The sequence below is a fragment of the Canis lupus genome, chromosome 36 (genome assembly GCF_011100685.1).
Source record: "Canis lupus familiaris isolate Mischka breed German Shepherd chromosome 36, alternate assembly UU_Cfam_GSD_1.0, whole genome shotgun sequence".
In the NCBI taxonomy this organism is placed as follows: domain Eukaryota; kingdom Metazoa; phylum Chordata; class Mammalia; order Carnivora; family Canidae; genus Canis; species Canis lupus.
In genome coordinates this window covers 15,154,075-15,175,555 of record NC_049257.1, presented here as the reverse complement: position 1 = coordinate 15,175,555, position 21,481 = coordinate 15,154,075, and the positions used below count along the sequence as shown (strand labels likewise).

At 39.8% G+C, this 21,481-nt stretch overlaps 1 protein-coding gene and 1 long non-coding RNA gene across 18 annotated transcripts in view; one reads left to right on the top strand and one right to left on the bottom strand.

Annotated features, from left to right (window-relative positions):
- MYO3B (myosin IIIB) overlaps positions 1-21,481 on the bottom strand; it is a 430,360-nt gene that overhangs the window by 364,829 nt on the left and 44,050 nt on the right. For all 15 annotated transcript variants that reach the window (XR_005384676.1, XR_005384677.1, XR_005384679.1 and 12 more), the window contains one exon: positions 12,048-12,193. Coding sequence is in view for 11 of the 15 variants with exons in the window: in XM_038584790.1 (XP_038440718.1) it covers positions 12,048-12,193 (146 nt within the window). In the remaining 4 variants the exon portion in view is untranslated. The remainder of the gene's footprint in view (positions 1-12,047; positions 12,194-21,481) is intronic.
- LOC102157074 lies at positions 9,559-13,937 on the top strand. 3 transcript variants are annotated; one of them, XR_005384682.1, is made up of 4 exons: positions 9,559-9,618; positions 9,908-10,043; positions 10,750-11,048; positions 12,431-13,937. It is a non-coding gene; the product is annotated as an uncharacterized LOC102157074 (long non-coding RNA). The 3 variants fall into 3 exon arrangements; XR_005384681.1 differs by having other exon boundaries at positions 12,403-13,937; XR_005384680.1 differs by having other exon boundaries at positions 10,750-12,320; positions 12,403-13,937.

The window sequence follows — 21,481 nt, the reverse complement described above, 5'->3', positions numbered from 1 at the left end:
TTTTGTGCCAGTACCACACTGTCTTGATGACCACAGCTTTGTAGTACAACCTGAAATCTGGTATTGTGATGCCCCCAGCTATAGTTTTCTTTTTTAATATTTCCCTGGCTATTCAGGGTCTTTTCTGATTCCACACAAATCTTAAAATAATTTGTTCCAACTCTCTGAAGAAGGTCCATGGTATTTTGATAGGGATTGCATTAAACGTGTAAATTACCCTGGGTAACATGGACATTTTAACAACATTAATTCTTCCAATCCATGTGGAATGGCATTATGGTAGAATAATAGTGTGGAATATTTTTCCATCTCTCTGTGTCTTCCTCAATTTCTTTCAGAAGTGTTCTGTAGTTTTTAGGGTATAGATCCTTTACCTCTTTGGTTAGGTTTATTCCTAGGTATCTTATGCTTTTTCCAACTCCCATTCTTAATCATGCCCTTGTCAGTGCTCCAAGAGCAAGGGACTCAAAACTAGTAAAATTACTGTATTTGCTTCCTAGTGCTATTATTACAAAATACCACAAACTAGATGGCTTAAAACAATAGAAATTCATTCCCTCATAATTACAGAGGCCAGAAGTTCAAAATCAAAGCATTAGCAGGACCATACTCCTTCTGAAGCTCTAGGAGAGGCTCTTTCCTGGCCTCTTCAGCTTCTGGTAGCCTAAGCATTCTTTAGCATCTGGCAGTGCTGCTGTTTTCCTGTGTGTCTCTATCATCATGTGTCTCTGTGTATGTGTCCATGTCTAAATTTCCCTCTTCGCATAAGGATGCCAGTCCTATTAGATGAAGTGCCCACTCTGCTCTAGTATGAAGCATTTTAACTCATTTTAACTTAATTAATTACATCTGCAGTGACCCCATTTTCGAAATAAGGTCATATTCTGAGGTACTGGAGGGTTCGGACTTTACGGTACCTTTTTGTGGGGGACACATCACAATTCAGTCCAAAGCAGTCATAGTTGACTATTCTGCAGAAATTCTCTTTTCTGCTCTTACATTCTTCATAACATACAATACATTCTCATCTCTATCATCTGTCTTTTGCAACTCTCAACAACAGAGTGGGGATGGAGATGGCAGGAACCAGAATTCCCAGCAGATATTATAGCTTTGAAATATAAACAAACAAACATCAGTCTAATGGTTATTTCTGGGCAAGGATTTTATCAATCCTGGTTGCACCTTACAATCATCTGGGGAGGGGTGCCTGGCTATCTCAGCTGGTGGAACATGCAACTCTTGATCTCAGTGTTGGAAGTTCAAGCCCCACATTAGGTGTAGAGATTACTTAAAAATAAAATGTTAAAAAAATTTGATTTGAGAATCATCTGGGGAAACTTTGAAATATAAAACAATATGCATGTTATTATAAATATGTATCTGTGCAAATTAATCATATATTTATATAGATACTGCTCTTGATCCCAGATCAATTGCATAGGAATCTCTGGGAGTGATATCCAGCTGTTGGTATTGTTTAAAAGTGCTCAGGGGATTCTAACCTACAGCTAAAATGAAGGAACTCTGTCCTGGGTGAGACTCACTCCTGCAGGGAACTGCTATAGAGACCCATACAGCTGGGTGGACTACTCACATTCCTCTGCACTGAGTTCCTTCAGAATGCAGGGAGGATACTGAAGAAAGCTGTTTAAATAGGCCCACTTATCTGAGTACAAAACATTCTGCTTAAGGGTGGTGCCACTTCTGTCCCTCTGAGGGATGAAATTATGGACTGGTGACAGAGCATGACCAGAAACAGCACCCAGGTGTCCACTCCAGTTTGAAATGCCAGTTTCAGGTCCATTAGAGTTCTGCCTGGGTAAGACTGTCTTGTAATAGTTTGAGTGTGGTGCCCAGAATGAAGCCATCATTCCAAAGGGGCTCTGACTGGGACACAGCCAATGTGGGGGTGGGGTGGTATTTGTTCTGACAATTAAGCCTTATGCTAACCATGTAGGATTATCTTACTGTTTGACTCTTATCGGGCTTACAGCCACAATTAAATTCATTTTTCCCCTGTTGGGTTATGAAGTCATGGCTTTCAGCCTGTAGAGCTCACCAGGGTTTCTGAGTTGCTTGTTAGAAACCCTCATTGTTCTTGACAACTGCGATCTTTAAGGGTTCTAAGCTTGTCATCCAACATACCAGCTGCCCTTCCATGAATGTGACCAACAGGCTACCAATGTCCTCCAACTCATTACAAATTTTAAAATATTCAACAGGAAAGGTGGTCTGAAGGACCCCGCCCAAGGCCTCCAGGACCTCCTTTGCCATGTTAACACTGACACCATTACTCAGTATTCCTTAATACAATCTTTCTTAGGTATGATCCATCACTACCACTATCCACCAGCCTATCTTTCTCCTTCTTGACCACAGATATCAAAACAGATTTTGCCTAAAGGCAAAATTACAAATGTAGTATGTCTAAAACAGTCTCTATTTTTTACCAGTCTCACCATAATGCCAAACAAGGACATTAATCTGACATGTCTTGGTGAACCCATGCTAATTCCTAGTGATCACAACTTTTTCTTCTAAGAATTCACAAACTATTTAAGAAAAAAAAATCTTAGTAATTAGCCCATAATGAAAGTCAAGCTCACCAGATGGTAATCTGCAGAACCTGCCTTCTTCCCCTTTTTGAAGAATGGTATCATATCCTCCCTCCCCAGTCTTTAAACGCTGTTCCTGTTCTGCAGAATTCTTTCAAGATCACTGACAGGGGGGATCAGCAGTCTTACCTGTACATTCTCTCAGTACCTGAGGTATCACTCCTCCCAGCCAAGAAACCCGAACTCATCTGAAACAACTAAGTGCTCTCCTTACAATCCTCTTCACAGGCTTGGGTTTCTATCACCATTTGTCAATGTTTTTTAGCTTTTCCAGGCTGGGACAGAAAACAGTCATTCTCTTTGGTGGGAAAAAAAAAAAAATGGGAGCAAAATGGAACCCAATCTAGACTCTGTGATGCCTAGAACTCCTACTCCTGCCCCTTTACCCAGGGACAAGAAATTTCCAGAACCTGGGGGAAGTTTGTACCTATCAAGGGAGCTAAAGGGACATTGTAGAGGGAGGCAGCCAAATCCCCTTCACACAACTCATCTGCCAAGCACAAAGCCACCACAAAGATGGAATTAATAGGAAAAGAAAAGCACTGTGGCCTCAGTTCTCTTCAGAGGATGACAGCACCACCACTCATTGCAGACACAGTGGGAGGGGATACTAAGGCCAGCTCTGCTTCCAATGAGCAGTTGCTGTCATCACATTCATGGGTGTGTATGGGGGTAGGAGGGGAGTCTGTATCTCTTAGGAGCGTGTCTATTACCAAAAGAGTTCTGACAATGGGTATTCATGGCAAAGTGCTTCAGACAGGCTAGAAGTAGTAAGGATTTACTGAAAATCAGTCTTCATTCTCCCTCAATTCCCCAGATAATCATCAATCAATCACTTAAACTTTCAAATGACTGATCTCATGGTTTGCTCTTTTGAATAGAAGTTTTCAATTCTTGAGGTACAAGGGAACAATTCTTGATGTTCAACCTATATAAGGTACAAGTATAGCCTTAAGATTTTTTTTCCTTTGGTAGCACCCAGCAAAAATCAAATGCTTACTATAAACTGTTCTGAGCACTTTATATTGATTAACTGCTCACAACAATTTTGTGTAGCTGATAGTATTCACATCTCCATTTTACCAAGGAGGAAGCTGAAGCACAGTGACGTTAAGTAACTTGGTCAAGTTCATACACCTTGAAGGTGGTAGAGCTGGTATGTGAACCCACATAGACTGACGGTAGAATACTTATCTGTGGTAAACTGATTGCAAAAATGGGCCAATCTTCTACCCCTTCCCATATCTAGGCTTGGGACCTGGTCACCAATGTGAGAACGGCCCTGGTTAGCCTACTGGAGGATAAGAAACCACATGGAGCTGAGCCAAGACATCCTAGCTGAGGCCATCCTAGACCAGCCAATCCCCAGCCAAATCCCCAGCTGACCACAGTAAGCCCAGCCAAGATCCACAGAACCACCCTGAGACTCAGTAGACTCATGAGAAATAATAAATGATTACTGCTTTAAGCAACTAAGTTTTGGGGTGGTTTGTTACATTCTAGTAGATAACTGATAAACCAATGCTTGACCACTAGGCTATATTTTCTTTCTGATGACACCGATGTCATCTGACTCCAGGACTCTCCTGGAATGGACAGCTTCAGCTGTGACAAGCCTTCCTCCATATTGCTACCTTATCTCTCTTCATACTTGTGTTGCCCTGCCCTACCACTATGCCAACCTATGAAGGCAGTTTATAAATATTTCTCACCTTTACGCCTTCATTTTATTTCTGGAATCAAGAGGAAACTAGGGTACTTCAAACCCTTTGGTACTATTTTGAGCTCTGTTGCCTTGTCTACCGTCTTTGTTCATCTCTCCATCATTTAGGAGCTAAGCTGGAATTAGTCAAACTGGTGGTGCCAAAATAATGAACTCAGGGTAATGAGGGAGAAAGCATGGGTAGTGCTGTAAATCAACACTTCTCATTCTCCAGCCTTTCCCTTCTCTCAGGATAAGCTTCTTACTCAACATGGATAGGGACTAGCAGTCCCTGAAGGCACGCTTCTGCTTTGCCACCTGATCCCCAAATGAAACCTTGTAAAGCTGAACTCTCTCTGCCTGCCAGTATACAGGGGGGCAGCAAGCTGCACCTCCACAGGAACTAACAGCCCCAGCTGCTCAACTCAAATTAAAAAAGAGTTTGGAAACATGTTCCACAGAGTGAAAGCCTTCTGGGGCATTTCTTCCAGCTGCCTCCAGCTACTGTGTTCCTAAGGAAATGGAGAGGAGACTCCAGGGGGAGAAGGGGCACCCCTAAGGCATCCTGAGGGATTGGGACCACAATCCACTGAAAATGGGACTAGACATCTCCCAAAGGGAGGGGGGGGAAGAAAAAGATTCATAAAAGACTACTGTTTTCCACTGGAGTATCTCAAAACTTTTTTTTTTCCTGTTAGGCACTCAATAAATGCTAAATGATGCTAATTCTTCTAGCTTTTCTTGCTTTATGAGTGAAGCCGAGATTGTGAGAGTTCATTGCTCAAAAGGCCAATAGCTAAGTAACCTGGGTTGGTGAAGAGAAACCAAAATTCCCTGTGGCAAATCTAGCCTTACTGTGCCATTAAACACTCACCCCCCTCACTCATTACACTTCAACAACAATAGTTTAGTTTTAATTTCTTTTCCTTATATTTCACAGCCCTAAGGGAAAATGTCCTGTGACAATTCTGTAATAGTAAGACAATTACTGGTGACTCAGGGCTCCCTGCTGCCTCTGCATCCTCTCACAGCTGAGGAACAGGCTTCCCACGTCGGAACAATTTGGCTTGTGAATTAGTAAAGTCAGAATAAAAAGAATCTTTACCTTTAAAAAATGATAGAAATTCAAATGAAATTTGATAAAAATTCAGCCCAAGGATTCTGTCTCAGAACAAGAGTTAATTGTAGGCACTGGATCCCTGACGAAACCTTTCAATTAAACTCACAAATATTTCAACTGGGAATTTATCTTTTCTGAGCCCACCACCCACATCATCCAGGAACCTCAGGAATATCCTTTTAGATTTCCCCTCCTTGTTCTTCTTTTTTTGCTATCCAACTTCTTCCCTTTCCACCTCTGACAGTGAACAGGGAAGAATACAGTAAAAGTGCATTCTTCCTGAGAGAAAAACAAAAACAAAAACCCTGCCTTATAATTTAAGCGTTCAACTGGAGCCTAAATCAGAGTGAACAGTTAGAGATGTCCTAGGTTAGAAGACATAGGCATCCCCAAATTCCCAGCACACTGTGTTCCAAAACACTTTTGTGAATGGGTAGTTTAGAGCTTAGACAGCTTTTTTCCCATAAGCATAAAGTTCTAGAGATAGGCTAACTCCTCAAACTGAACCATAAAACTCTACTTGGCCACAAGGGTCTAATAATGCAAAGTGAAAACTTCAGGTGTTACACTGCCTCCTCCTAAATAATCATTTAAAATAGTTTCCATGAGAGAATATATGAGAGGATGCCAGGAACAGATTTCCATTTACTCCAGAACCGAAGTGAGTTTTTCCCACTAAAAAAAAAAGGAAGGTCAAAGGGGAGGGCATTCTAGCTATATTAGAAATAGCCCTTGGGTAGCCTGGGTGGCTCAGGGGTTTAGCGCCGCCTTCAGCCCAGGGCGTGAGTGACTGAGTCCCAGGTCCGGCTCCCTGCATAGAGCCTGGTTCTCCTTCTGTGTCTCTGTCTGCCTCTCTCTCTCTCTCTCTCTTTCTGTCTTTCATGAATAAATAAATAAAATTAAAAAAAAAAAAAAAAAAGAAATAGCCCTGATGTGGCAGGTGCAGGTTTTCCAAGGAGGTTAGGATACAATAGGAACTTCTGGGTACCAGTAATGATAATCTGAAATGCCTCTCTGCTTTTATATAACTTACGTTCTACAATTCTTTAGTTCAAATACTTGTCTTAAGTGTTCCAAATTAGGAACTAGAAGGCAGTTACTTAAAAGGAAGTTTGGAAAAGGAAGGGATTTTTGGTTTGGGGGTCATAAATCAATCAATGAGCCAAGGAAGGCCTATGTTCAACTGTGATGACACTCGTGATTTCTGTTCTTTAACTTCATGGCTGACACAATCATTGATGCTAATAAAATGATCTCAGGTTTATAGTGACAGTTTAAATTGGGAACAAGGAGAATGATGATGGATTATAAGCTTCCTAAAGACTGGGGTGTCCTATTTAATTCTGTATGCTCCAGTCCCCTAAGTGCTTACCTCGTAATTCATCAAACAAATAAGTATAACTTAAAAAGGGCCTTAACTTTTCAATGTACAGCTGACCCTTGAATAACATGGGCTTGAACTGAGTAGGTCTTATTTACATACAAATGTTTTTTCAATAAAGAGTACAGTACTGGGGATCCCTGGGTGGCGCAGTGGTTTAGCGCCTGCCTTTGGCCCAGGGCGCGATCCTGGAGACCCGGGATCGAATCCCACGTCGGGCTCCCGGTGCATGGAGCCTGCTTCTCCCTCTGCCTGTGTCTCTGCCTCTCTCTCTCTCTCTCTGTGACTATCATAAAATAAATAAAAATTAAAAAAAAAAAAAGTACAGTACTGTAAATGTACTTTCTCTTCCTTATAATTTTCTTAATAACATTTTCTTTTCTCATTTACTATACTGTAAGGACACTATATTGTAAGGACACAGTATATAATACATATAGCATACAAAATATATGTTAAATGACTGTTTATGTTATCTTGTAAGGCTTCCAGTCAACAACAAGCTATTAGTAGTTATGCTTTGGGAGACTCAAAAGTTAAATACAGGTTTTCAACCATGGATTCCCACTAATTCCCATGCTGTCCAAGAATCAACTGTAGTCACAAAACACGTGGGCTTTGGAGTCAAAGTTCTCAGATTCAAACCATTTTCCTCTATAGGTACATAACCAGGGGCTTTCTCCCTGAGCTTCCAGTTTTTTCCTCCAGAAAAAAGGGTGGTTGGTGATAGTATCTACCTCACAGGGTCACTGTAGGAATTGATGCATTTATATTTGTGAAACACATAGCACTGTACCTGCCAAATAGCCCTAAATCTATTATTTTTTCATCATAGTTTAGCTATCCTAGATTTTACCCCAAATTAGTTTCTCAGGAAATTCAGACAACATGAAAGTTGATGGTATAGTGAGTTGAACAGTGGCCCCCAGAAGATTTGTTCACTTGGGAGCCTGAGAATGTGACCTCATTTGAGTTACGGGCCTTTTACAGATATGATTAAGACAAGGGTCTTAAGATTAGATCATTCTGGATTAGGATGAGTTTTTCTAAAACCAATAAGTGTCCTTATAGGACATGATAGAAAAGACATAAAAAGACAGGGAAGAAAGTCACATGAAAATGAAGGCAGAGATTATAATTATACTGCCACAAACCAAGGAATACGAGAAGTAACTGGAAGTAGGAAGGGGCAAAGGAGGATTCTCCTCTTTGCTTTCAGAGGAGCACGGCTCTGCCAACATTTTGATTTCAGACCTCTAGTTTCTAGAACTGTGAGAGAATATATTGGTGTTGTTTTAAGCCATCAAATTTGTGGCAATTTGTTATGGAAGCTTAGGAAAATAATGTACAGTTTAGGTACAGTTTGAAACAACCTAAGTTTGGTGATGAAAACAAGTCCAAACATGAGTTGGTAATTATCATGAGTTCTCTTTTCAGTGTACTGCAGGGAAACTTCTTTTTAGGAAGGGAAAATCACTGGCTTTGGGGACTAGAATGTTCAGGCCATTCTGTCCCATCCACTCCCAGCAGAAGACATCCTGGCTAGGAATCTTGAAAATATTCTGCATTTTTCTACAAGGAACAAAGTTCAAGTACTCAATGTGTGGGAAGACAGTGGAAATAGTCAGCCTGTATTTGGCCCCAAATAAATGGACTGGCAACACAACTTTTAGTCCTTGTCCAATAAATACACTCACACTGATCCCCACTGCCTTTCTGACTCCCATCTATGGAGATCAAAGAGGTCATTAGCCAAAGATTCCAAACTAAGGAAAGATATCTGGTTGCCAAGAGACAACATAATTGTGTATTTCTTCTAACTCTATGGCTTGTTATAATTACATCTATGAAACAGATGTCCTTTTAAGTGGAAAATATATCCAGGTCATCTGCAAGATCCTTCTAAGTCTCTGAAATTTTAAAGGAGTCCTCAGGAGAGAGTCACCAGAGAGACGTTGTCAAATCCACAGATGCCCAAAGAAATGGTTTTCATTCTTTTCTTCTAACTCCTAGAAAAAAATAGCAGCCAACAGAGCAGCGACTGTCAGAGAAGGGTGACTTTTTTTGGAGCAAAGGCGTTAGACAAGATGACACATACTGACAGGTTCAGCAAATAGTGGATGCTGTCACAGTCAGCAGATAATTTGTATGTGTTTGTGATGTAGGAAAGACTGTGAGTCACGCAGTATTTCAAAGACAGGTCACGATTACTCCATGTGTCATCTTCTAATGTGAAGGTCAAAAGAAAGAAGGTGCTCCAAAAGAAATGGAAGCAGAGAGAGAAAGAGCAAGGAGATCTGTGTGCAGGCAAGTCAACCACATCCAGGCAGGTCTTGCTTCATATTTCCTGATAGCGTCCAGGGAACCTATAGAATTATCTGCTTTGTTGACATCTGAGGCTTTCACCTCACATGTAACAAGCACTTCATTAACTCCTAAGTCCTTTGTAACCTGTGAAAGTCACATCTTCCCTAACTCAGTAAAAGTTTTCTTTTCTTCCCTTATTTTGGTAATTTACTCAATTTGTTTCCAGTAAAGGAGACTGTAAGCAAGAAGTAAGTAAGGAAAGCCAAAGGAGGAAGCCACATTCAGTGTTCAGAATCCCAGAATACTCTGGGATTGGGCCTCATTGTCCAACTGAAGGGAATTCTAGAACACCAAAAGCACTCATAACCAAATAGGAAAAAAATAAACGGATTCAAAGGATTTTTGTCATTACTTGTCAATTTCTTTTCTTTCTCAGAAGAGAAATGCTGAGAGAAGGAGAGTAAGAGAAAGAACCCCATGAAACACACAGGTAAATAATCTGAGTGCCTATTTAAAATATATAAATGCTTAATTTCTCTAATCTCTAACAAAGAGCTTTTCTGAGGAAATGTACATTTTTAGCACTCAAAATTAAAATAGTATACACGTGTACATACATGCTTGGTCAATCCATAATACTTCATAAGAGAACTGCATGATTCTGACAGGGTAATTTTTAAGCAAATAACTTGATGAGTATAAAAAGCTGTGTAGTATATGCAATTATGCTACCTTTTTTGTTTTGTTTTGTTTTTTTTACCTCCATTCTTTCTGCCTAGGAATGTCAAGTTGGCTGTTAAGGCTGGGACAACTCAAGTGTTCAGCACATATAATCACACTGAGGATCTGATGACTGATTATTATTGACATTACCTAATTCAATCTGATTCATCACTTGTGCAAGACCAAGAAATGGTAAAAGGGCAGGAGGTTACATTAGGAGAAAAAGAAAGTTTCAACCTATCTTAGGATAAGAATCCTTGTTGCCCCTAAGATCCTTTTCTAGCAATTGTCCTGTTCCTGGGGTTCACTCTGTCCTGAGGGAGGCAGTGGGAGGGTTTGGTTATTTGTACTTCAGCTCTAGAAGCTTCTCCCAAAATGGAAGAAGTGAGGTGTAGAGATTACTAGAGATCAGAGATTTGGCTGGGCACAGAAGCTCAGAGGAGTCACAGGAGATAAAGATTCTATTTAAACACACACACACACACACACACACACACACACACACACACACACCTCCTAAGCTGCTTCATATTTACTACCTTATGAAATTTCTGAACAGGTGGTCTGTACACAAACACATACTTTAAAAACATAGAAAAGTACACCCATGTAGATGATCTCTTATCAAAAGTACATATATCTTGCTAATTAGAAGCCACACCTTAATTCTGTTCTTTGGGAAATTATTTGGTCACAGTAAATAAATGATGACAAGTAAATGATTTGTAAAATATTAAAGCATACACACAAATCATCCCAAATTCCATTTCTCATTTTCTGACATGTTACTGCATACAATACTGTTCTTGGTCCTGCATTCTATTCTATTCTATTCTATTCTATTCTATTCTATTCTATTCTATTCATTCATTCATTCATTCATTCATTTATTTGACAGAGAGAGAGCGCACATAAGCAGGTGGAATGGCAGGCAGAGGAAGAGGAAGAAGCAGGCTCCCTGCCAAGCAGAGAGAGACCTATGCAGGGTTTGATCCCAGGAACCAGGTTCATGATCCAAGCGGAAGGCAGACACCAACCAACTGAGCCACCCAGGCGTCCCGGTCCTGCATTCTTACGTCATTTTGAATGATCACCATACTATTAATTTTAAGTCAGTTGCTTTTGTCATCTATTCTTCTAATTGCCTGGACTTGTTTTTGTACTTTGGCAAAGGCAAAAAGACCAACCCAGACTTGGGTGAGAATCATTTTTGGAATAATGGTGGGTGGTTATTCACATCTGGATTAGGTATAAAACGATAATATTATGATGATGAATGCCACAGAGCCTCATCTGCATATAAATAGACCTAATCAGAAATGCAAATTGCAATCAGAAGAAATTTTTAAAGGCTGTGTGATTGTGCAGATAACGAAAGGTTAACACTTGCATTGTTAAAGTAGTTAAACAGCTCAGGCTCCAGCTCCGGCTCAGCCTGCCCAGAGTCTTCCTTTGAAAGAGAAATGTGGAGGGTACAAATCTCTTAATCTGCAACCTGGCCAGGACAGAACTCCCTGATTGCTTCGTTTTCTGTAACTAGAGGCTTAAGCAGCCAAACAGCAGCCTGATTCTGCTGCAAGACAAACCACCAAACCTCTTGTACAAACCCCTAATGAATACATACAATAGAAAATATACTGGTATTTAAATACCCTCCAAACAGACCTCTTTCAGCACAATGTCCCATTGAGATGGAAATCAGGGGATGGAGACAAGGTCTTATAAACTGATTCACTTTTCTGACATTTTTTAGTGCTCTCAAGTGGATATGAAAATATAATACATGTTTTTTATCCTCAAATTTTCTTGAATACTCGAGAAAGATTCAAACAACGATCAGATGTGATTATACAATTAAAAAGAAAACACTAGTATTTAGACAGATTACTTAATCCAAAATCGCATGTTTAGTCCTGCAAAGCATAGTGAACAAGTATCTCGGAAAAATCAGAGTACTGAAAATAAATGCAATGGTTACGACACAGTCCTTTTATTTCTTGGGATGTGCTATCTTTTGGGAATATCCATCCTCTTTCTTCCTCCACCACCCCACCCAGCTTTTCCCCAAAAGAAATACATTTTACAATTAGGCTTTCTCAGGTTTGGCCAGAAATTGTTTACAAACTATTTATTATCCCTCTTAAGCAGCCCTCTCACAAAGAACTAATGAGCCAAGAGCGCCATCTTGTGTCCTACCTTGGAATCTTAAAAAGCGTTTTCACAGGATGCATGTCAAAGAGGGGAGGGTCTCCGTCCCCCAGTTCAATAGCTGTGATCCCCAAGGACCAGACGTCACAGCGAGCGTCATAGGAAGAGTCATACTGCTGCTCACAAGCAATGACCTATCAGACAAAAGCAAAACACATCAACCCCAACTGGTACCTGGGATGTCCTAAAAGGCCCTTGCATGATCTTAGCCCCCTCTTATTTCCTTTGGTTACACTGAGAGTGAATCCCGGGGAAAATAAGGTATGTATTATCTTGACCTTATTTGTGTGACTGACTTATCATCTAGTATGCTCATTAACTTTTTAAAAATGTGTCATTTCAGTACAACAAACATCCATTGAACCCTCTAGGTACCAAGCACAATGCAGGTAGAGGCACAAGAGTGGATACCTCACTCAGCCTGCTCTGACATTTCTTACGGAAAGGCTTTGTCTGCATCCTTCACTTCATTACCAGCAGCTGAATTCAACAGCAAGGAACAGTTTGCAAAGATGCTTGTTTCCTGCACAAAATCCCCAGGAGTGTGGCCAATTGAGCAGAAAGATGTTTGGAAGACTGATGCGCTAAACATAAAATAGGAACCACTCCCTCCCATCCCTTTTTTCTAAGAACACTTGCCCCTCCTCAAACTCCAACAACTGGTTTGTATTTTAGTAGCAGCTACCCCTTCAGTTATTGGCCTTACTGTGTACAAGAGCAGCAGAACCAGAAAATGCCCCTGGGCTTGTCCCTGGATCTGGGGAACATGGAACCCTGTGGGGAAATCTCTATCAACTTTTTGATAGACAGAAAAAACCCCTCCACTGAGACTCGTGGCTGTCACGTGGGGTTGGAAGAAGGCGGAGGTGAACCAGAGAATGTCGAAGAACCAGGTGTCCCTCCCTATTTGACCTAAAATTTGCCTCCTCAACCAAGGATGACCCTTGGCTATAGGCAGGTAGGACACTGTGAAGGTCTGATGATGTACTGCTCCACACAGCCTATGAGGTAGGCAAATGACAACAGTGAAGAGCACTGAGGGGACAGAGTGAAGAGCCTGCCTGCCCTGTCCAGCCACCAGAAGGTACTTGGCTTTGACTCTGAGTAAAATGGGCCAACTGGCTATAAGAGCAGAGTGACAGATTTGGCCTACATGTTAGCAAGATCATTCTGGCTGCTATGCTGAGGATACATTAAAATGGGACATGAGTAGAAGAAGCAAAACCACTTAAAATGCTCCTACAAGAATCCAAACTAAGACAGTAAGAAATAATCAGACTGATTATATAATCTTGAAGGTAGAGCCAACTAGATTTGCTGACTGGGGCTTATGAGAAAGAGGAATTGAAAACGAGTTGACAGTTTTTGACATGAGCAATTCCAGAATGGAACTGGTATATGGTGAGATGGGGAAGACAGAAGGAGAAGCAGCTTTAGATTAAAAGGCATGTCCATTTAAGAGATGGTTAAGTCTGAGATGCCTATGAGACTTCCAGATGGAGAAGTTCCTTTTAGCCAGGTAAGTCTCATACCGACTGACCTAGAGAATAAATGTGTGTTGTTTTAAGCCTCACGTGTGCAATATTATAATGGCAGTGACAGAAAACTATTATATACCTGCTCTTTGCCAGACCCACTTAATTGGACTTGCAATGCCAAATATGCCTACCATCTTGCCTGAGAGCTGGTGCTCTTGCTACTATAATTGTCCTCCACCTTTTCTTCAGGGAAGAACTGAAGTACATTCTTTCATGTACCTGCATCCCTGGTCTGATACAAGCTCCATCCTCTGAACAGACTAGCCTGACATAATATCCTGCCATACTTTTAATACATGATTTTCTTTCTTTAAAAAAAAAAAAAAAGATTTAATTTATTCATAAGAGACACACAGAGAGAGGCAGAGGGAAAAGCAAGCTTCCTGCCGGGAGCCTAATGTGGGATTTGATCCCAGGACCCCAGGATCACAAACTGAGCCAAAGGTAGATGCTCAACCCTAAGCCATCCAGGTGCCCAAATGCGTGATTTTCAAATGTGCATTCAAATTAAAGTTCAAATAATTCCAACTTTAGAAGCAGAAGTTATTTCATAAGCGCCCCAAAACCTCACTTTCATGCCCCAATCAGGTGAGAAACACCACTATTTATTGCCAGAGAAGGCTATTCAACACCTTCCCTTTCAGAAATGACTTTTCTAAACATGTGGAACAAACATAATTTTAGACCTATCAATCAGCAAATAGCTCACCATTCTTACATGTTCCTATGAGGGAAAGAAAAATAAGACTCTGTCCTTCCCCAACAAAAGCTAAGGCCAATTACAATTTAAAGTGAACCTATAATAAGTAAATGACAAACCATGTCAACTCTAAGTGTCCTAATACAATGTGTACTAGCATGTACACATTGTACAATAAAGGATATGAGCTCCAAATGCTTGGGATACTTGGAGGGAGACCATGCCAGGCGAAACAAGACAACAAAAAGTATCTAGTGCCCCAGGTCCACACCTTCTGGGAGAAAATTCAAATCAGCTTCTAGCCATTGTGGATGGGACACAGAAGGCAATTCCAAGAACCCATCCAAATGCGGGAATGGAGATATCCTAACGTTTCATAAATGCAGTCATAAAATATTCAAAACATTTATGTGGTTTCAACTTCTCTTTACAGACAGACATTATCTTCAGTTCTATCTGATTAATAGAAATGTGTCTTTTGGGAAAATTCTCTTCCCAAAATTTCTCTTGTAATACAATAAAGAAATTCTTTAAAAGCTTGGCTTTCCAAAGAAGTTTACAGAAAAATTTCCTACTAAAATAATTCACAATTATTGAGTACCCATGAGTCAGCATGGTACTAGGGAAAGTTAAATCCACACTGAATTTAATCTTCACAATCATTCTGTGAGGTAGGTGCTATCATCACTTTGCAAAGATGTGGAAACTAGGGATAGCACAGTTAAACAGCTTACTCACAGCTAGTCATTGTCAGGGTCAGAATTTGAACCCAGGCAGAGAAGAGACAAGTAAACAAATTACTATAATATGGTAAGTGTTCTACACAATAAAGGTTAAGTCCAAAGAATGGTTGAATTATTAGCTTCTAAAAATTAAAAAAAAAATAATTATTAGCTTCTGCACTCATATTTTGGATAAATTAACCAGGTTTCTTGAGATTTTTATCACTTAAACTCCCATATCCTCAGAAGCAGTCTCTGGTAGGACCAATCCTTCACAGAAGTAAAAGACCTTTATGTGGGCTACATGCGTGATGGGATTCATAGATGCATCATGACTAAGGTCAACACATCCTGGATCTAGTTCCTTATCACTAACACCAAAATCTACAACTATTTTTTAATGAGAAAAAGTCATCTCATTCTCCCTAGCACAGCATTCTTATTTCTAGGCAAAATAAAGCTGAGTTAAGAATGCTTAGATAGTCCGCTGGTCTTTAGTTCCCTTGCCTCAAGGAGAAGGCAACCTTTCAAAGTGCTCTCTGAATCAGATGTTCCAATATTCTACTAAGAAAAGGAGCCTGACAATGGCAAATAAGTATATTGCGCTGAGACCAAGTTTCCCAGGTTCTGTAAGTCATATTGAAGGAGTGGACAGAGACAGATTGAGATGGTATGGACTCAGGGCCAGGACCCCCAACACCTCATTCTCTCATACCTCGACCACCACAAGGAGACATGCTCCTTGACCTGGAGTCTGCTTCAGTCATAGGAGTCTAAATGATGTGGGTCACAGTGGAACAGCGAGGATAGAATAGGTGTAAGAGGGAGCTCAAGGGAAAACCTGCAGGACTTAATACAGAGAGGGATTTAAAAAAAAAAAAATTTTATTTATGAGAGACAAAGAGAAAGGCAGAGGAAGAAGCAGGCTTCCTGAGGGGAGCCTGTTGCAGGACTCAATCCCAGGACCCCGGGATCGCAACCCAAGCTGAATGCAGACACTCAACCACTAAGCCACCCAGGCGTCCTTGGAGAGGGATTTAATATGGGAGGTTAGGGAAAGGAATGCACCCAGGAAGACATTTTGATCCTGGGTGATCAGAAGAATGATGGTGCCATTGGGGATATCAGGAAGAGAAGTCAGTTTGGCAAACAGTATAACAAGTTCAACCCCTCTCCAGATACAGAAAAATCACTTGTGTTCTTGGGAACTCACTTTTTTTTCACATGTAAATGCAATAAAAGCAAAATTCTATTAAGATCAGAAGCAGAATATATGCTAAAGGGTAACAATAAAATACATGTTTTCAGTGACTAGTAAGTATATCTTACATTTCAGAACTCTATACGTTGTAATCTTCCCATTGTCAAATGCCAACACAACTAGTCAAAATTTGTAGTTTTAAAACACAGTTGTAAGTACCAGAAGCAGATATCAGGTTACCATGAATTTTAACAGATTTGTGTATCTATTTTAATCCAGTGTTGTGAATAGAAAACCTGCTAATTTTATAAAGAATGGATTCTCCAGAGTTGATTTCAAAGTCCTACTGCATGTTGGGAGGTTGATGTGAAGAGAATGTGCCTTCTAGAGTGTCCCATGAGACATGTATATGGACAGTTACAAAATGTTTAGTGTACCTGGCAAAGGCTAAGAGCATAACCTTAGATGAATCAAAATAGAGACAGAGTCCTAGTGCAGTAGTTGCTAGTGCCCTAATGGCTCCAAGATTAAAATATTATCTGAATCTCAAGGAGTTTCAGGGTTATATAAATCCTTACATACTTCTGCAGAGCCACTTTTAACAATCCTCAAGTCTCTGGCATATCACTGAGTATTTATATTATTTCTGAGTTTTAATAGTTTTATCCACTTGGTGTTAATCTACTATTAACCTCATCATTTTTAAAAATGTTTTATCTTTTTTTTTAAGATTTATTTATTTACTTATGATAGAGAGAAAAAGAAAGGTAGAGACACAGGCAGAGGGAGAAGCAGGCTCCATGCTGGGAGCCCGACATGGGATTCGATCCTGGGACTCCAGGATTGCACCCTGGGCCAAAGGCAGGCACCAAACCACTGAGCCACCCAGGGATCCCCATTTAAAAATGTTTTAAAGGGGCCAGAGCCTTGATGATATCATCAAACTGACCCCTGAAGTAAACGTAAGTAACCCAGGGTAAGGATTATTTCTTATCTTTCTTCCCTTCCTGTTCACAACAATTTGTGGCACACTTCAAAGAAGCTGTGTTGAAAACTCTTCAGATTGGAATCAGAAAGTCTGAATTACATTATTTACCAGCTGAGTGCCTTTGGGAAAGTCCCTTGAAAACTCTGAGCTGAAAAAAAAAAACAAAACAAAAAACAAACAAAAAAAAACTCTGAGCTGAGACTTCTAGTTATAGGGCTCTCACTTTCTACATCTATAAAATGAAAAGATGGGAATGAATGATCTCTGCTATCCCTTCCAGCTCTTATTCTCTTATGGCTTTACAGTTTCCAAGTAAGCTTAGTGTTGATCTCAGAGAGGCTAACCTCTCCATGCAAATTGGCTAGAGTAAACAGGTTATTGTGGAATGTGAACCAGAAGGCTGGCACCTTAGAGATTTTATTGCCAATATTTTGTAAAAGGTTTTAGGTCTATGAAAAGATGTGCTGGTGCTGTGATAATGCCTCTGTTAGGGAAGATGAGCTTCAGTGACAGAGCAATTGTTTGGATGCTGGTTAATGGAGCATGTCTGGGTTCATACCTTGAAATGGGAACTTACAGCTTTTCTGGTACACTTAACTACACTGGTGCTTATTTTAGGAAGAAGAAAAGCACTAATGCTTGGATTACTAGCGATATCTATGCGTTAGCAGACATACTGCCCAATGGCAATAGCTATTTTACCAGGAGGTGGGCCTGAGCCTCCCAAATGTCAGTCATTACCACCTTGGCTATCAAAAACTTTTCTTTCTGGAAGGGCATGAGAACAAGAAATAAGTTTTCACTAACAGTTTAGTTCTACTGGTCTTTGGAGCAGAGTCAATCTTCCTTGTTAGGGTAGTTCTCTTTGCTTTCTTCGGGCTAACAAAGTTCCAGACTCTCTCAATCTGCCCTGTCATTCCTTCCCACCCCACAGAGGGAGCACCTTCTCCCCTTTCCTGAAGGAGTTAAGGGGGTAAAACTAAATCCACAACTTGATAATACAACTGCTTTGATATATATCATTTCCTCATCTACCCTTGGGAGTGGTCAGCTGATTTTTGTTGAGGATGGCTGACCTTTTCCTCAGTTACCAAGGGAATGGCAAAGAAAAACAACTGTTAGTACCTCTTGGATTGTAGAAAAGGTTTGTACTTCTGGCTGATAAAAGAAAATCCCAGAGCCAGGCATTTTCATTTTGGTTTTGCTATCCCCTTACTAGATTACTTTAGCAAATTAATCTCCCTGTACCTCTTCCCATGCAAACCTAGCAACCCCTTTCCCTGGGCCTTGTCTGACATATTGCTTGTGAAAATGCTGGTTATCCAGCTTTTTCTATGGCATCAAAAGTTAGTTGTAGACATCACTGGGTCACTGATGTATGGGTAATATCTATCTCATTTACTTTAACCCTTTTTGCATTTTCTAAAGTGTCTAGAGGGAGCATGAATTATTTCTATAACAAAAAGCAAATATCTGGTTTTTTGTCTTGAAAATGTAAATAAGTATTGAAAAGTTTGCCTAAATTTTCAAGGATTTATTTCATTCATCATTTCATTCATCCAGAGTATTTGCTGGCCGTTGAGATTCTTCATCAACAAATTAGAAGGTTAAAGATAGTGTCTCAGTCATAAAACTAGGTTCCCATGAGATTAATACAAGAAGAATTAAAGAAATTCCCTTCCCAACAATATTCCTTTCTATTGTAAGCACAAGGCTACAGGTAATACTTTCACTTTCTCAAGCTATCACAATCCCTTGAAGTGCTCCATGATTATAGTTTCATTTCAGCCTAGAACACGAGTAGGGCTTGCTGATAAAGCTCTGAAGATAGAAGTAAGATCCACTTTCTATCTCTTGCAAAAAGACTTGGGCTATAGGAACCTGAGGGGACAAAGCAGTCTCTCCTCATCTCGAGGTCTTTATTATCTGAAAAGAACACCTGTATTAGATTAGATATAAAGGGGATAAAAGACAGTAACACATGAGCTCCTGCATTCAGAAAACCTAGATTTCTCCAACAAGATATTTAACTTAAACCATTTATCAAGTTATATATCAAAGAGCTGGTAGGCTGAAAACTCTTTTAATAATGTGATTTTAATCAATACTTTCATGCAAGTAGTATTATAGGAGCACCATCTAACAAGGAAAAATGTTTTTTATACTTATAAAAAATAACTTACCAAACTTAAAAAACAATAAATGTTATTCAGACTATCTCATCTTCCCACTAACATTTTAAAATATCTTAAAACTGCAGTTAGGTTTGCCTTACATGTTCTGATTTCTCACCTTACTAGAATTGATCATGTGATCCAAAATTATAACCAAAGCTCAATATTAAAATTTCACTCAAGTACGCAGGCAAAATGCTGTTATTTCAAGAGCTAAATTCAGCTTTAAAATCGGCAAGGCAAATAGACCTAAAGCTATTAATCCCTGGCTGACCTTGAGCCCAAAAATGTAGTCAACACACTGGCAAATAAGATGTTGAAAGGTATAGGCAGGCAAATAGGATTCCTAGTTTTGCTTATGCGTTTTATGCAGCATAATTGATATATATTATTGATCTTAAAGATTTTTAAAATAGAACTTCTCTGGAATTGGACGTTTCAGTTATAAATACTCTAATAGCAAATATTATTCATCAGTTTTACATACAAACATCATAAAGTGTTACAAGCTGAGATACTGAATAAACAAATGAAGTCTCTTCCCTTGGATGAAATATAACTTCAAGAGAGGATATATATATGAGATTTGCCTGTTTGTTTTTTTGTTTTTGTTTTGTTTTTTTTTTTTGCAAAGGGGAGGTGGACTAGAAGAACTAAAATGATGGAGTTGAGGTGTTTTGTTTTGGAGTTTTTTGGGGTTTTTTTTTTTTTTTTGGTTCTTTCATAAAACTCAAAGCTAGAATTGAATCTATATTTTGTATACTGAGAAATGGCCAGATATAGTTTAAATTATACTAGCCTTATGAAATTCAGGAAGGTTTCCAACTAAAATACAATGTTCTATAAGACTTTTCTCAGGATTGCTAACATTCAACTTATGCCTTTGGAGAAATAAAACAAGGTTCAAATTAATGAACCCTTGTTTTGAACCATACCAATTCCCACAATGGTAGTGGAGGTTAGAGGGGGACTGGTTTTGGGTTTGAGGCCAGCATACAACACTGATTTTTGTACTTAAATTCCCCAAAGCCCCAAGAATGTGTCACTTATTCTTATTTATGTGATAAGCCCCATATTTGAACTCAGGATCAGTATTCACAGAACTCCTCTGTGAAAGGTAAATTAGTGTGCCCAAATTTCTGTATGTGTCTTTAGTACTCAAAACATTCTGAATCTATGTGAGGATGCAGTGAGAAGATGATGTCTATGAACCAGGAGGCTAGCAGGCCCCACCAGACACTGAATCTGCTGACACACTGATCTTGGACTTATGGCCTCTAGAACTATGAGAAATAAATGTCTGTTGTTTATTTAAAAAAAAGAAAAAAGGCTCAAAAGGAGCAAATTTGCTTGGAAACCCAGGGTAACCCCACTGCCCTCCCCTGCTGCAGCAGCTTCCCCACACCAGAGATGGATGCTCGAAGGGACCTTTGGATTCATTCCCCCTTGGAAAATGAAGTCCCAGAGTTGGTGGGTGGGGGTGTGGAGGTGACTTGTCCAGAATTACAAAGCTGGTTTGTGGCCATACCAGGAGCAAGCTCCATGGTTTCCCCATCACCTCCTGAGTGAGGAATCTCTTGGGAATTCTTATTAAACAGGGAATGCTGGGTCATCATCAAAAAGATCTCATATACCATAAGCCACAGCCACAGTAATTTCCATACTGGGAGTATGTAAGCACACCTTTCACTTAAGCAGGTGGATTTACTGCCACCTTTCACTACCTTGCTGCCCCTTCCCTTTCTTTGCCAACTAGTGCTCCATCTCTACCAGAGTACACTCAAGGAAAAGAATGAGTAGCAGTTCTACAATTCAGTTCATTTTACAGCTTGTTAGATCAGGTTTTATTATCCCAGTAAGGAAAGATTCAGAAAGGTTAAAAAAAAACTTCTCCAAAGTCACACAGTTAGTAGGTAATAGAACTGAAGCATGAGCCCACAATAAGAAGCTAATGGAGGAGAAAAAAACTTTTACTCCTCCATAATACATCTGAAAAATAGGAGGGGAAGCAAATCAAACAGAATATCTGAACAATTCAACATAGGCATAGCCCTTTATTTGCAAGTAGTCTCTGGATTCTGTCCTCTAATAGGCTGATG